Here is a 16,766-nt window from a genome sequence, read left to right as displayed (position 1 = left end):
CCAGAGTGGTGCCACTTTGAATTGGCCAAACACAAACACTACCACTCAAGCATAAATACCTAAAGTTGATAACTTGATATGTTCCTTGTTGCTTTTTATGCTGATTTAGCAGAAAATTTGACATAATCCAACTGCAAAACCAAGGATGTCACATGATGCAGGAGCAGGTGCGATCAAAGGAGTGGCAGCACAAGCTAAAAAGCAGGATGCTTGTGTAGAAGATAAATGCAACCGTACTCAGGACTTAAAGAAGAAATTTTCTTGTCGGTTTGACATATGATTCATTATGTAGTGCAAGTGAAGTTTTATTCCTCGAATTCATATGAACATGAAGATTATTTTGCAAGGGTTTACCTCAGAGTCAAGAAGCCCGGCAATGTTGCTCTTCCCCTTCGACTTGCTCAGATAATCTACTGCACAATCCCTAGTCATTGGGTGGTTAAATCCTTGCGGTTTCATCCTCTTTAGGGCACAGATAGAACAATATAGTGATAATAACTTCAAACTTTCCTGCTTCCTCCACTTCCTATATTATCATTCTTTCTATGAAAAGCAACTGGATCATAATTCATCGATATTTAGCGATGAATTGTTTGTCGGTGGAATTTGAGATCGACCACAAAATGACGGTTGTGTTGACGATCAACAGAGCCCTTGTTCCGTTGGGAAGAGCACGATCCTTGACACCTCCGTGGAGGAAGAAGATACCTGAGCTAGAAGGGAAATCTGGCAGCATGCTGGGCACGCGTAGACCGAAACGTCGGACCTGCGTTCACCGACAACGCAGAGAGATCCCGAGGCACAAAGCCCCAAACTCTTTAACTTTCTCAGAACAACAAGAATCCCCCGTCGAGCCAAGATCTTCTACAAACAAGAAGCAATGTGGTTCGGAAAATTAGAAGAAGAAAACCGTCAATGTCATCGGACGCTACGAAATGAACCGATTTAGGGCAGACGACAAAAGAAAAAAAGAGAGAAGCGGAAGTGGAACTCAACTAGAGATATGTGGCGCCCGACGACGGCATGGGCCCGGCGAAGGAAATCGGGGGGAAGAGAAAGAGAAAGAGGAGGATGAGGTTGGCGTCGGCTGGGATCGGTGCTCAGGAAATCTCCTCTTCTCCCACGAATCGCATCGTCTTCGACTACGGGAAATGAAGAGATTTCAAAAACGGGCGGAAAGCCGCGCCGTGGTTTCATCAGGTTCCCGCGTCAAGATGCGTGAAAGAAAAGAAGTGAACAGGACCGTTCATTTTGTCGAAGTGAAACTGGTGATTGTGACCGTAGACCTGATAATAAAAGGAAAAAAGAATACAAAAATTCTGCCAAGAAATGATGATCGCATCAAATCAGCTACCGAATATACCACTTTTTTACAGGAATATTCCTTGGAAATCTGCACGAGTATTGGTGGCTGCACCCCCAATCCCTAATCCCCATACGCCAACCCAAAACAGTGCACGAGTGGCGTAGACAACTTTTCTTCTTCCACTTGTAACGACGAGATTTGACGGTACTTAGAAATCGAAACCCCCTGCGTTTATATAAATTGCTCTAATGTGTTAGGGAAAAAAAAAAAAGAATGTCGTCCTTATCAATCCAATTTATTCCGAACCCATATATTCTAAGGTATCTGATGGAAATATTGAGTTCTCGATGTGTCACCCACACGAAAATTAATATTAAAAGATATTTTTTTATTTGATCCCTTCAATATTTAAATTAATAACTTAAAGTTTGATTATACAGTTGCAAGCGGTCAAAAAAGGTTTAATCCTCATTTTTCATATGTCGAAAGCGATGAAAAGATCATTATTGATCGCAATCCATCGTTGCCCTATGCCTCCACTTATGCTCGCTATCGAGACGGGCTACAAGAGGAGCTTAAGCGAGCTGTAGGTGGTGCAAAGGTGGGACTCACATCGAGCAACAAGTCCATAGTTAGTAAGCTGCAAAGCCTCATCGTCGATCTACCCCTCTTCTCCTACTCACTATCGAAGCGAGTTGCGAGAGGAGTCAAGGCGGGCTACGAAGGTGACTTCCTCTTTTTCTCATCTATGAGAGACCCACCTCGAGCAGTGGGGGCTCGTCTCTGCCCAAGGTTGTCACAACTCAAGCTTAATAGGCGAATTAACTTATCAACTTTGTTTGGCCCAAACTATTAATCAAAATGCTTAAGCTAAAATTGATAATAGTAAATTCATTAGACTCTAATCAGGGGTGTTACATTGTTGCTCCCCTTAAAAGTATTATGAGTCGGAGATAGAGCTTCTTCACTTAAGCATTCATTAAGAGCATCGATATCGGTTCCTTGTTTTATCACAAAAAATAATAGGAAAAAAAATCGTTAATGTCCTTATCAGTCCAATATAGTTCCGACCTATATGCATAGGATTGCTCAAAGTACCTCCAAGATGAAAATGCTGAGCACCTGAGGTATCAACTGTACTAAGACTAAAGTCGAGAGAGGTTTTTAGATCTGATCCCTCTGATGCTTAAGCTAGTAACTCGAAGTCTAAAAGTGTAGATGCGAGTGATAAAAAAGGTCCAACTCCCTTTTACATGTGCTGAAGGTAAGCTTATATACCTGATCATAAATAGATAAAATATTTTATGAAATATTATGTGGAGAGAAAACCTCTTGTCGTCTCAAACAGTCACATCTTGACCTCTTATGCATGTGGGCAATTGGGGGGGAGAGAGGGCAGCATGTAACTACCTACCTTGAATCATAATTATAAGATAATTAATACTATTCATTCCTTTTTTATAATTTATAATATTTTAATTATCAAAACAAAAAATATATTTTATGTAAGTTCAATCATCAAGCATTTAACTTGGTTCAATTTCAAACGTAACAAGCTCAACTTCAACCAGAACCAACTCAAAATTTCACCCAAATATCTAGCTATGATTATAATTAATTATATTCATTATTATTTTTTATATAATTTCATATTTTTTAATTATAAAAAAAAATATATTTTAGGTAGGTTGTATGATCAAGTATATAACATAGTTCAATTTCAAGTGACACTACATATCAGTTGCATGACGATTAGCTGATAATATATTTTTTATTATTTTTTAATCCGTTTAATTCGATTCATCTCGTTCTCCTCCAACATCTCCCTCTTCACTTCCTTGTTTTCTTCCTCGGTCTCCTCGTCTACCTCCTTGTACTTTACCTCCCTTTCGTTGACTCCTCTTTTTTTATTTTCTTTGTTTTCTTCTACTCCATCTCTTCTCTTCTTCTTCGTCTCTTTCTCGCAGTTTACCCAAAAAAAAACCCTCATCTCCTCTTCCTTCTCGAGTTACGCTCATTCATATATACTATTAAAACATATATTAATTTTTATATAAAATTATCCTTAATTTATCATAAATTAAGAACTAACACAATTCTTGTTAGAATCATCTTCTAGTAGATTTTTAAATAATTTTATATTTAATTATCCTAAAATCATCTAAATAAAATTTTAAAATATATTATTAAATTTTAAAAAATAAGTTTTATGATGGAGTATAACTTAATTCAATTTCAAAAGTTACTAACTTAATTTCAACTATACTAACACAAACTTCCACCAAACAACTTAGGCATCATTATAAGTTAATTAGTATCATTTTTTATTTTTTATAAAAAATTATACTATTTAATTATTAAAATAAGAAATATGTTTGATGTGTTATGTAATCGAGTGTAATCGGATCGATTTCAACCAAACCAAACTAATTCAAATTTCTACCAAACTACCTGACCATAATTATATGAAAATAAAAATCAATACTATTCATTCTATTTTTAAAATTTTTAATTATAAAATAAAAAAATATTTTAGATAAATTGTATTATCAAGTGTATAACTTAATTCAATTTCGAGTGCAACAAGCTCAACTTCAATTAGAACCAACTCAAAATTTAGCTATTATTATAAGATGATTAATATTTAATTTTCAAAACAGAGGATTTTTCTTTGATAGATCATGTGATCAATTACATTTGTATTTATATATTTTTTATTTATTTTATATTTCGGCTATATTATTTTTTATTTACTTATTAATTTAAATAAAAAAAATTATAATGAAACTTTTAAGATACAATCAAAACATTCCACATTAACATATTCACTCAAATCTCTTTCTTTAACTATATATTAAAAATAAAAATATGTTCCCAAACACGACTTATACTATCGTCATATCGATTGTGTCAAGTCATCATCATATCGATTACGTGTTGTCATGTCATGGATAGATCGAAGTTTCCGTTGGGCTACATATGTAAAGACTTTGATTGATTATCTATGATTCGATTTGACATTTTATTTTTAGTTTCGATTAATTATCGTATCTAATCATATCACTAACATAATTGGATCGACTCGATGGTATCGAGAATGATAGACTCATTTCAACTTCACCGAGTTCCTATCAAATTCCAAACCCAAAACACAAACTCGTGTATAGTGAAGCCCAAAGCTCGATCGACTGATCACACACACAATCCGATCCTTCGTGAGCAGCTCACCCACTATGTAAGTTTATGTGACGTTGATGATAACGAACGGGACATCATTCTGAGGCACTGACACAGACGATCGATCGATTATAAGGAAGCATTATTGAAGAAGGAGAAGCTTTCTTTATTACTCCCAAACATTCATGCATGCATGACGAGAACTAGGAACAACTCAGCGCCTTGCGGCAACCGGAGAACCGCCTATCACCATTGCGACGCCTCCACAACCACGAAAGCCTTCCCAGTAGGCACCTCCACATTCCCTGAACGCACAAAAAAGCACCATTAGAGAGGAAGAAAGAAGAAGAAGAAGAAGAAGAAGAAGAAGAAGAAGAAGAAGAAGAAGAAGAAGAAGAAATCACGGCAGCTTCGTGTGAAACGTTCACTCACTCGGCAAGAACATGAAGGAGAGTGTTCGGCAGCAGGCACGATAGCGCTGTACTCCCTTAGTCGCCTTCTGATTCTGGTCATAATTCGACGAATCCACGCCCGAGTTCGCCGTCGCAAAGAATTCCTCTTCTTCATCTAAGACATTCCAACTCAAAACAAAAGCCGGTCTCAGTCCCCATCCTAACCCTACTCGTTAGTACACAAGCTTCTCATCTCACCAGTATCAGCTAAAGGAGGTTAGTCGTCTAACTTACACCACCATGATTCCGCAGAAAGGCTGCCTTCCATTGGCCCCAACTCGGCCTGTGTACGATCTTGCAGCAGCCTTGGGTTGGCTGCTCGTGGCACTGTCGCAGCTGCTGAGAGTAGGCAAGCAGCATCTTCCTACGGTCGTAAGCGAGCGACGACGGTGCACCGAGTCGACTCCGGCGCTGAATCGGACGATTAGCACCGGGTCTCGGCGGTGCTTCCTCGTACACTTTGATGATGATTCCGTTGCTGGTACGTCGTTCTCGCTGCTGCTGCTGCTGCTGCTGCTTCGCCTTCCCAGCTTCCATTATTCGATCTCCTCCGATGCGGTGTAAGCGGCTGGTTTGACAGGATCGATCGTCGATAAGATGGGTTAAGATCGGAGGCCCGGTAATGTCGTTGACCGCTTCGTTCTCTTCCGCCTGTGGCCGGCTGCCCAAGGCAATAGCAAGCATTTGAACAGGTCAGCCTCGCAGTTTTCTCCGCCCTTTCGAGAAGGAAGATTTAGTTGATGGAACACGCAGCGAGTTCGAGTTCGAGTTCGCATGGAAGTTACCTGTCCTCGACCTCCATCGAGACGTCCTCCATCGAGGTGGTATCAATTAGGAGAATTTATGGTGGATTTGAGCTGTTCAATGCAAACATCCCTGTAAACAGGTAGGATTCTTATTAGCCAGCCAAAAAGATCTTCGTGGAGGTGCGTCCGTCCTCCCCCGTTCGAAAGCTTTCACCGAATCCGCATCGTCAGATTCAATTTCAAGGCATTAAATGCACCAACAAGTGTGCTTCGCCCCATCAGATACGGTATCGTCGATTCATTGCATCTACTGCTCCCATCCAAGATTCACTTGTAGCCGGACGAGAAACACACACACTTCGTGACCGTACGCAAAGGAAAACCGACCCCTAAATCCTCGAGACTCGTGGGAATCCATGGAGTCCAACACCATTGGAAATGCAATAAGAGCTCAACAAGCCTCTACAAGCCAAGAACTCAACAAGCTCATAGAATAATGGCCGGACTCTTTTAGAGAAGGAACAGTTAAAAACACATATGTTAGCTAATCGTCAACTTCATCAGCAATGCAATTCCATAACACCAATGGTTCCAGCAAAATAAAATCACTGTACAGATTGCAGGGACATGACACAGATCATACCTTATATATACCCGTACGCTAATTTGGATGATAGCTGTCTTTTAATATCAACTTTCCACACAATTTTATCATCATCATCATCAGAGTTACATATTTCCACAACAATAAAACTAGATATTCCACCTGCTGTCATCGGCTATACATCAACAGAAGGCAGTGGAATTAAATGCTCGCTGTGTTACATATGAGGAAGACAAATTAACTGGCAGACCCACATCACATACCCCTCTACTCATCGCAAATTCAAAGTTTTGATCTCCAGATTAAATTTTGATGTTGATGAAATATAAGGGGACTTGCAGGAGGAACAAGCTTTAATGTTTGCTATATCAGTACATATTTATGAAGACAAAAGAAAGAACAAAAAGAAAGAAATAATTTGAATTTGAACATACACCACACCATCACAACAATCTTGTACCATGTACCGATGATCTTCCCAGGCTCCTCCTATGCTGTCTTTCAGAACGGGTTATGCCTACAGCACTCCCGTCATCATCATGTTCCTCCAAGCGATAACTAAATGCTGCATCACGCGAAGCACGATCAACGATGGTTGGAAGATGACCATTGCTCCCTTCTCTAGCATTACCTACACGGCTTCTTCTAAACCTCCTATTACGGGCAGCCTCCCTCATGAGTGCGGTAAAGATACTCCGACCATTCCTCCGTCCAAAGATACCATTTGCGTTATCGAAAAAATCATCATTGTAGTCATCGAAATCGGTACCAGAGTCACTGTCGTCATCAAAGTCGGTATCAGAGTCACTGTCGTCCATGTCTATCACATAATCTCCCAATATAACTGCCCTAGGCATTGAAGATCTTATTGTGCTGATCACATCCGCCCGCTCACTCTGGTACTCGAGATTTCTCCATTTCTGTTCCAGAACAGGATCCACTACATGGGGCTTCGCACAAGGGTGCTCAGACCTCATGTGCTTACGAAGCTCTTTGTAGCTACCGATGAATGAGCAGTCATCCTGCATGCAGCTTCGCCTCTTTTTGTTGAGATATTTACGTGCTGGTTCCACCACAGTCCATCCTTTCACCTGCCCTCGGCATAGAGGGCATGCTAGCTCCACCACCTCACATTTCTTCCATGCAGGCAAATCATGGATCCGACTTTCCACCAATGAAGTTGTTTTAGCATATGCCTTCTTGAATTGTTCAAGACAGTTAGAAAAACGGCAGCTGGTTGCACACATGTAGGGGCGACAGCCCTTGTCATGAGATGAACAAAGGAGGAGTACAGCATTGTGTGGAAATTCCATGCACACAGGGCAAGTAGCACCCTTCCAATCCTTCCTCTCCAAGGTAAAAGATGTCTTCTTTGAAGACCTTTCTGCTGAAATAGGTCGTTGATATGAAGGCACCGGATATGGAGTGGACCGAAACTTCCGAGATGAATTTCTGTGATAGCTTTTGATTCTTCTTGCCATTTCTTACAAAATCTAATAAAAAAGAAGTGAATTTCTGGAAATTTAGGACCACAGCAACCAGATTGCGTTGATAAAGATGACATCAAAAGAATAATAAAGAGATCGGTCACCATAGGTATGGGGCAGAAAATAGGCATCCACGCGTGTATGTCATTCATAATGAACAAATCATCACATGGTTTTAGAAAAAGGAAAAATATCTCATACGTACCTGATCCAATTAAAGGCTAGGCAACAAAAAAGAAAATACTGGAACATAAAACAGGAATCCAAGTCATTTTGTTAATACGCACAACCCATCAACATATACATACCTCATCAAGTTAAAGAAAGTGCAACCGAAAAAAATAAAAAACATCAAATAATGGAGCATACAAAATTCCTTGATAAAGTAACAAGAGATTCATACTGTTATTATCTCCAGAGAGACTAATGACAAAGTAAAAGAAGTTTCCAATGTTCCCTAAAGAAGAAGCAACCAGTTGTCTAAGAAAGATCACAATGGATTTTTCTTTTCCTTTCAAAGATCCCACTTTAAAACACTTTATATACGAACAAAGTTGTGACGACCAGCATGGGCAGAAAGGAAGTAATGCTACTTATGGACGATACAGCATTGACACCATTGATTGTCCTCCAGGCACAAGCAAATTCAACTACATTTTTTTTATGTTGGCGCTTCAAAATTATGACCAAAGAATCACCATCGCAAATTAATCAAAGAATCCTTTGACACTGCTCCCATTTTGTGTCATATTGAAAAAAGAAAAAAAATATCTAAAACTATGCACTTAACATGAATGGTGACAATTGTTTCTTCTAAAATTCAGAAAGCAAAGACTTCTTCAAAAATTATCAGAAATATAAACAACAAACAATAATAAGAGATGTAAGCCAACCTTGACCTCTGTGATCTAGAATCTTCTTAGCCAATGGGAAGAACCCCCTCACAATGTGATCATCAAATGCATTTTTAATCATTTGTTGTTCCTATAACACGAAATCCACTAACATAGACTCAATGCTGAAAGAGGCCTTCGAAACTATGCAAAAAGAACTAAGGTTAATTGTTTCACTATAGTTCAATTATCATGTTCCACCCTAACACTTAAAAGCTATTTTCTTACAACAGATTTATCTAGGGCAGTGAAATACTCCTGGAGTCAATAATATGGTTGCCTATTTTTTTCAAACCCAACTTCATTTAAGAAATCATTCAGATTTGCAGAACCAACCAAAACCGAAAAGGTAATAATTCTTCCCATTTATCATTTTCATATAATTGGTCAATGATGTTGAATGTCTCAATATAACTGATCTTTCGATGTATACACACATCCAAGTATAGTATTGTTTTGATTAATGAAGTCAAATGTTAGAATATGACTGATCTTCTGATGTATATATGTTACATAACTAACTGTACATATAGTAAAGTGTGGAGTTCGAAGCTTTTTCGAGACTTGTTCTGGTATTCTTAGTGGCAGCTCCATGAGTCTTGAAAACCAACAATCCTGTAAAGAACTGGACCTCTCCTCAAATTTCTAGAATCTAAGGAAAATTCAGAGTACAAAAAACAAAAAATAAAGGCAGAAAAATTATGTACCTTCAGATTAAGTATATGATGCCATGAAATAAAAAAAAGAAAGCAGCACATCAATGTCTGGTCAATAATAGATAACACAAAATCAAAAAGGCTTCATGAAGGATCTGACAGGATTTTATGTACATCTATCAACCTAACAGCAAACTATTAAAATTGGTGTCAAGTCGTCCTAGCCAAGAAAAACTGAGGTGAGAAATTGTGATGAATCTAAAAGACATTCATGGGAGTGAAGATATACCCTTTTGGTAAATTCAAGTGCCATGAGCCAAGGAACAATAGTCTGAAATTACTTGAGACAAGAAAAGAGATAACATGATATTGTTGGATAATTAAAAATAGCATGTCCAAAAAGCTTACCATAGATAAGATGAGAACATTGAAATGGATGCATAGAGTTTCCAGAAAAGATAGAATAAATTGTGTTTTCATTTGTAGACAATTACGAATCATCCCAATAGAGGATAAAATGAGAGAAAAATAATAATAAGTCAACATGTTCTATATATAATGAGAGAATTATCTATTTGAGCACAAAGTAAGATTTTAAAATCCTTGTTGAACTTATTAAAACAAGTCATAAAATAAAAATGGAAATGTCTTGAACTTACAAGCCTTGCCCACTTGGTCATATAGAATCATGACTGTCACAAGCATAAACCATACAGTTTCTTTCTGTAATCTAAGACAAAATCGAGACCATAAGTCCGTTGGTCAACCAGGTGGTCGATAGATATCTTGGCAGAGGTAACACAAAGTCAACATGGAATATCAATATTCTAAATCCTGCTACAAGGAAACATTTCGTGATTCCATAAAACTCATAAAGGTTCGGTAACATGACAATCAACAATTCAGATAACAATACACTACAAAGATTGCTTCAAGCAGAAGAAGAATTAAGAAATGCTCAAAAACCACATTAATGGTTACAACTCGATTGTCAGTTCAAACTTTCCCAATAAAGAAGAAAAGAAACAAAAAAAGACACCAACCCAGAGCAAGGACTGGTGATATTTATGAAAAGCAGGGGCAAAGCTGCAAGAGCCATATACGAAAAATGGCAAGGCTAGGAAGAAGGTTCACCGGTAACGTATTGAAAGCAAAAAAAATTGCGGTCATGTGAATCAAATAACACCAGAAAGAAAAGCAAAAGGTGCGCCTAAATTAGTGGATAAAGGAAAGAGCATCAACAAGTTCTTGAACCTAAACAAGTATGACCTCAAAAGAATCACAAACATAAGATCTCGCGGCAATCAATCGGAAAACGTCTCCAACAGACAACGTTTAATCATAAGAAGAGTGACGGTGAATCTTTCCAGGCGCCAGAAAACGAAAGACGAAATCTTGATGCGAGCAGTGGTGCAAGATTCAGTCCCGGAGGCGGAGGAATGTGCAGAAACAGCGTCAAGCCCTAGAAATCAAACGGGCGTGGCAGGGAGGGAAAAGAGGAGGGAGCGACAGATATGGAAAGCGATGGAGGAAGGAAGAGAGGGGAGAGGGGATTCGTACCTAGAATGCGGAGAACGTGGGAGGCGGTGGTGATGGAGGGCAAGGGCGGGCAGATATGGCCCTTCCGACGGCGATGGCGTTTCTGAGGTGCGGCTCTTCAGAGCGATGATGGGGTGGCTCCCACTTCCTTCGTTTTATAGCGTCGCTTTCGGAGAGAGAGAGAGAGACAGAGAGAGATCGCTCGTCACGCAAGCCCGACGACAGACACTTTATTACTACCACCACCGAAACGTCCCCAAAACGTTCTCCTCCTGCGCGACCTCTCACAAACGGACACAACGTGCCAGGGCCCACTCAAAGATCAGATCCCCTTCACTGACCCACGCGTCGGATCCCGCGTCCCCCGAGTAGGCAAAAGAACTCCCTCCCAACGTGTCAGTGGATCGTTTGTGGGACCCATGACCTCGGGCCAATGGGAAAGCGTTCTTCTCAGCATGGAGAGTTTTAGACCTTCCAACAGATTCGTGAAATATTCTGAGCATATTTTCTAATCCGTTTAATCAACCATTGCCTTTTTTCAGTATATATATATATATATATATATATACACACACAACACACACCAATTAAAGAGTGCAGGGGCATATCCCTCCAAATACTAGGGTTCTTCACATATGCTAATTCATTAACCACAATAAGGTTAACATTAATTTATAGACATTTAATAAGATCATGAATTAGTCAACATGACATAACTACTGCCATGTAAACAAACCTATTGATTTAGTTCCTTGAAAAACACATTAGTCTAACAGATATACTCTAATTAACTTGAGCTATACTGGACAAAATTAAAGGGACTCATCAGATAAAGTGGTGGCATACACAGTACTCAAACATGATCATTAGAAAGTTTTGAAGAGAGATGAGCTTAGGTGTAAATAGTGGTATCAAACCCCATGATGAGAATTCCAGCCAATCTTTGATATCTTTCAATGCAATCCGGAACATTGTTGGTGGTAGTCAAAATAATAGTTCTGGTAATTGATATCATCAAGTTTGTCACTACAGAGAAACCTATCAATTGAAAAAATGACCAATAACTTGTAGATTGTCAAACACAGCAGCTTTCCATGGCGACGTTGTGGATTATCAAACACAGTGCAAGTGGTGTCTCAAAAACTTGTTGGAGCACTTGAAATATGGTCATCAGACAATGTAGATTCTATTAGATGTGCAGCTATTTCATTCTCCATGTTATTTCTAATTTACAGCAAGACGTTGAAGACCAACTCCTGCTTCAAGTGGAGTCTATTCTGGCCTTAAAGCTTAAGCTTCTTCCGATCTCCATCTTGTCTTGTGTGTAAAGTTCTTGACATGTTTCTTTATTTTGTAGAGAAACAATTGTGCAGCAAACTTTCTCTTTCTCTCTGTTTCTCCTAGACAAAAGAAATCCGAGATTTAGAAAGAACCATGATGAATGCTTAGAAATTTACAGCCTCCTATTTCTCGCACGACAACGTTATCATACCTCAGATGAAGGAGAACAAGCAGTGCACCGATCAATGTGACGCTACCAGAGATCGACTTGTGCACCTTCTTTCTCGGGTTTCTTGTTGCAGCTACAGTTCCCTCATTGCTTTTACCACAGCTTCACCTCGTCTCTTTCTTCAGTAGAATCTGGAACTGTGTGGTTTATACTCATGCTAACATCATGCATGAGACGATGAGCTTGATACCTAACCTGCAAGTTTGTCTCAACATAGACATCACCTTTCTCTTCAGCTAGAATTCCAGGATTTGAGCACGGCGAACTTGCTTGAGTCCTAGTGTGGTCATCGCTAAAAGTTTGCTGGAGCACCAGTATGAACAGTAGCAGAACAATCAGCTGGTTCAGAAGTACAAAGGGTTCAGGTGATGTAGCCCATATATTCCATACAAGGAACATCTTTTGAGAAACAGCTGCAGGGTACTTGAAAGTTCTTAGTCACTTCAACTCCTCCAGTCACCAACCAACAAATCTCATTTTGATTTCTGATCAAGGTTATTATTGATATTTCTCCCTCCAATATTGTTCATCATTTGTGGGGAGGTCTTGTATGCATTGTTTGGAACAATTTTATCTGAATGCTGCAGGCACACAGGACTAGAGTCGTGAACAGAAAACACTGCAGTGGTTACTGATGAATGTAAATGTTCATTATTTTTTTCTTCCATAAGAAGAGTTTGTTCACTGTATAGTCACAATCGGTTGACAAGCATGAATCATCTGTGGTAGAAGCAGACATTGAATGCTCATAATTAGTATCCAATCCAATCAAATCTGAACTGCTTTCTCTGAAAGATTCGAAGGTATTCTCGTGCTCCTTATGATGGTTGGATCTATTTTGTCCAATCTTTTTCCTGAAGAGGTTTGATCCAACTTCAACCATTAAATCTCTGTTTGCTTCTTGTGGATCATGATATAAACTATTACTTTGTCCATCCATGTCCATTGCCATCTCAGGTTCATTTTCTGTGACAGGGTTGTCTGGTCTTAATTCACTCCAAGCACTGATCAAGTTGGTACAAGCTCAATTTACAGTTGATACACTATCAATTACGGCATCTTCATCTCTACGCACTTCTAAATCATTAAGTTGCTGGTTTGTATCCCTTGGTAGATCATCATTATAAACATATGCCTTTTCCGGCATTGCTGTGCCCAAAAGCATTGTTCTTTCTGCCTCTAAAATTTTATAACAAGGTGCAGAGCATGTAGTCATCAAGAAAGTATATAATATTCCTGTAAAATCTTGACCCTCAGAGACTGTTATCTGAGTATCATCAAGCTCAACAAACTGCCTTGGTAGAATCCATTCACTAGTTCTAAAAGCTGAACCTACATCTTTAAATTCAGTACACAAACTGTAATTCTGGGAAATATCCCCATTTTCCCAATTTTTGTTTGTGCCATGTTCATCTGAAGTTATCTCTGATATGAGACTCAACTTTGTGTTATCTTTGGATGAATTAACAGCTGGGAACAAGAAATTTTCAGCACTGATATTGTCATGATGAGGTTAATCAACACTTCGGATGTCTGCTGCTTCATCCAAGACAACTTCCAAAGTAGGTATAGACGATTCTCCAGAATCTAAAGCCTGACCAAAAGTTATAATTTCATGTTTATATTTACCACCTTTCCATAGTGAATCTTCACTTCTGGTGAGCAAGCTCAATAAGGCACCCGGTAGCTCTGAATCAAGAAGAACCATATCAGCATCATGAATGTTTTGGTAGGTCAAATCTCAAGAAACCCATTCAGCTTCAATAGAATAATCTGGCAATGCATATTCATTATCAGAACTGGCAGCATTCGTATTCAAGTTGTCATGAAAACTGTTTTTTCTGTCCCTTCAAAATTATTATATGCTAGAAGAGATACATTGCCATCTTTTTCATGCAGGCGCCATGTCATATTTTTCGATCTGGACTCTCCATCATGAAATTTATACACTAACACAGCACTACCATTTAGGTTTTCTTCATGCTGAGTTATGCACTCAAATTCCACATTATCATATTGGTCTTTTATGCTGCTGCACCTTTTAAAGGGACCACCAACAAGAGTAACAAAGTTGAAGATTTTGGCGAGCAATGTCCCAGGATTGGATACACAAAAGATTGGTTTTCCTTTCCTCCAATTTGAAACTCTGCTTCATATAGAGATTTTGCACATGAAGAACATCTACCGCAACATTCAATATCAGAATTCCAAACTTCTTCTCCAAAACTACTCCACCTTAAAGGCCGAAGCCCATCTACTAGATTAAGCTTTTAGATGAAATGACAATGACGAAAAATTTAAGATGTTCTTAGAGAAAAAAGTCTCGTGTCCAAATCTTATGTAAATCATGCATTTAAAAGAAAACATGTGTAATCAATTCAAGTTCCATGTTAAGAATATAAATGAATAGATACTACCTTGTAACCATGATTTCCCTATATCAGATTTTATGGATATCATTGGTGTGAGAAATAAGATGAAAGGAAAAAAGGTCAGGCGTACAGCAATTCTACATCAGCAAGCAAGTCGGCAATATGAGTCTCCTACTCAAATCTAATATGCAGAACTTCTCCGAGCCATATTCTTGCCTGGGTCTAAAGAGAAACAAATTGAATGGACCAATTTCAGAAAACACTATTTATAGAAAAGATAGACAATTCAGTACTTAAAGGTTCACAACTCAACCATAAACAAAATCTGGTTTACTACCCACTAAGTTGACCAAAGTTATTTCCATTGAATAGTTGACTATGGATGCTGTCTCATGTGCATACCATAATTTCCATTCTGATGTTGAACTTCAGTCTTCAATAAGTTGTGCTGATTTGTTTATGGACCAAACCTTCTTTCTTCGACCTTGATCAGTTCGTACACGAAGCGAGAGAGAGAGAGAGAGAGAGGAATGTGGGGATCGAAGAACCAAGGAATAATTTGTTCGTAGAAATTATATACAAAGCGGTGGTTTCTCTCGTAGTCTTTCTAATAGTGACTCTCTCTCTCTCTCTCTCTCTCTCTCTCTCTCACTCACATTGATGGTTGAGAAGATTAACAAGATTAACTCACATCTTATTAAGCGCCCCTTATCTAGTAAACCATAACTGTGGATCGTATGTTCTTCTCCTCTTTTCTCCATTCACTAATTCTGAGCTTCACAAGAAGCGAGGAAAAAACATGTTGCAGTGCGCAAAAGAGGACCAAATCCAAATCAAAGTCGAAACTTACTGTACTTTTTACGCATCTGTACAATTCCCCCTCCCCATATAACAAGCAAAAAAAAACAAAAAACAAAAAAAGATCGCATTTTTGAAGAGAAGATATATTTATTTTTGGAGCAACAAAGAGGCAAAGTTCGAACAGAGTACCTGCGAGAAGACATAGTCGAGCACGCGGAAGCTGGACTCGGGCAAGGCTTCGCTCACCCTCACCACCTCCGGCGTGTCCGGCCTCGCCGCCCACCTCATACCGCTTTCCCGCCAGAACCCAAAAAAAGATCGAGAAAGAGAGCAGCAGTAACTAAGCAAGACAGCTCCTTTCTACGATCTACCTATCGGCATCGTCGTCCTCCCTCTCAGCCCCCAGTCCCAGAAGTTTCCGTGTCAGGAACAGCAAGCGACAGTTTCCAAACCCAAACACCTCAAGAAAAAATAAAATCCTTTCTTACATACCCGGATATTTTCTCCGCCGCTCGCAAAAGGGTCCGCACCCTCCACTTCTTTCGTTTCTCCGCGTCGGTCCGCAAAACAGGAGCCTTCAAAGTGTCTCGCTATCCGCATTTCAGCATTTATCTGATGCTGATGTAATTTTTTTTAATTTCGAAAGCATCATCTATATTTTTATCTAAAATTATAAGATTTTATATGAAGCTGATGTTTTTTTTTTTTAATTTCGAAAATTATCTATAATTTTATTTCAAATTATAAGATTAATAAAAATCAATATAATTTATATTTTCTATATGATAAAATCTTATTTGTTTTTTAGAAATTAATTTTATTTTATTTATATGATTATATTATTATTTATTTATATATTTGAACCATATAAATTTTTTTATAGGATTCAATATATTCGATTTATTTATATCAAAATATAATAATTTTTAAAAAATATAATTTTATCAAATAATGCATTTAATATATAATCTTTATCACACACTTAAAGCATTTCACAAATTCACTCAAATCTCCTTCGCCTACTGTATATTAAAAATATAAATATATTTGCAGACTTATCCTTAGTGATACTTCAATATCTGAAACATTTATGTTGGTGCTCATATATGCCATTATCTTAAAATAAAAATATGTGCATTATGTGTGTACAACTCTTTCTGAAAGCGATTAGCCATCGGAGAAACAAGTGAAGCATCACCGACTCCACTGCGATAATATTAAGC

At 38.4% G+C, this 16,766-nt stretch overlaps 1 protein-coding gene and 2 long non-coding RNA genes across 6 annotated transcripts; all 3 read right to left on the bottom strand.

Moving 5' to 3' along the window:
- Window positions 1-4,538: 4,538 nt before the first annotated feature.
- Window positions 4,539-5,438, bottom strand: LOC135651294 (uncharacterized). Its single transcript, XR_010501830.1, has 3 exons — window positions 5,170-5,438; window positions 4,916-5,050; window positions 4,539-4,788 (listed from the first exon to the last, which is right to left on the bottom strand). It is a non-coding gene; the product is annotated as an uncharacterized LOC135651294 (long non-coding RNA).
- A 1,118-nt stretch (window positions 5,439-6,556) lies between these two features.
- On the bottom strand, window positions 6,557-11,028 carry LOC135584353 (uncharacterized). 2 transcript variants are annotated; one of them, XM_065171658.1, is made up of 2 exons: window positions 10,882-11,028; window positions 6,557-7,778 (listed from the first exon to the last, which is right to left on the bottom strand). In XM_065171658.1, exon 2 carries the CDS (start codon window positions 7,764-7,766, stop codon window positions 6,729-6,731), a length of 1,038 nt encoding a protein of 345 aa, XP_065027730.1. In that variant the 5' UTR covers window positions 7,767-7,778; window positions 10,882-11,028; the 3' UTR covers window positions 6,557-6,728. The 2 variants fall into 2 exon arrangements, with proteins under 2 accessions (XP_065027730.1, XP_065027731.1); XM_065171659.1 differs by having other exon boundaries at window positions 9,981-10,983.
- A 753-nt stretch (window positions 11,029-11,781) lies between these two features.
- On the bottom strand, window positions 11,782-16,106 carry LOC108951424 (uncharacterized). Of its 3 annotated transcripts, none has more exons than XR_010501581.1 (3): window positions 15,733-16,106; window positions 12,353-14,605; window positions 11,782-12,260 (listed from the first exon to the last, which is right to left on the bottom strand). It is a non-coding gene; the product is annotated as an uncharacterized LOC108951424 (long non-coding RNA). The 3 variants fall into 3 exon arrangements; XR_010501580.1 differs by having other exon boundaries at window positions 12,353-14,551; XR_010501582.1 differs by having other exon boundaries at window positions 12,353-14,516.
- Window positions 16,107-16,766: the final 660 nt, after the last annotated feature.

The sequence above is a fragment of the Musa acuminata genome, chromosome BXJ3-10, assembly GCF_036884655.1.
Source record: "Musa acuminata AAA Group cultivar baxijiao chromosome BXJ3-10, Cavendish_Baxijiao_AAA, whole genome shotgun sequence".
In the NCBI taxonomy this organism is placed as follows: Eukaryota; Viridiplantae; Streptophyta; class Magnoliopsida; order Zingiberales; family Musaceae; genus Musa; species Musa acuminata.
This window is presented reverse-complemented; position numbering and strand designations above follow the sequence as displayed.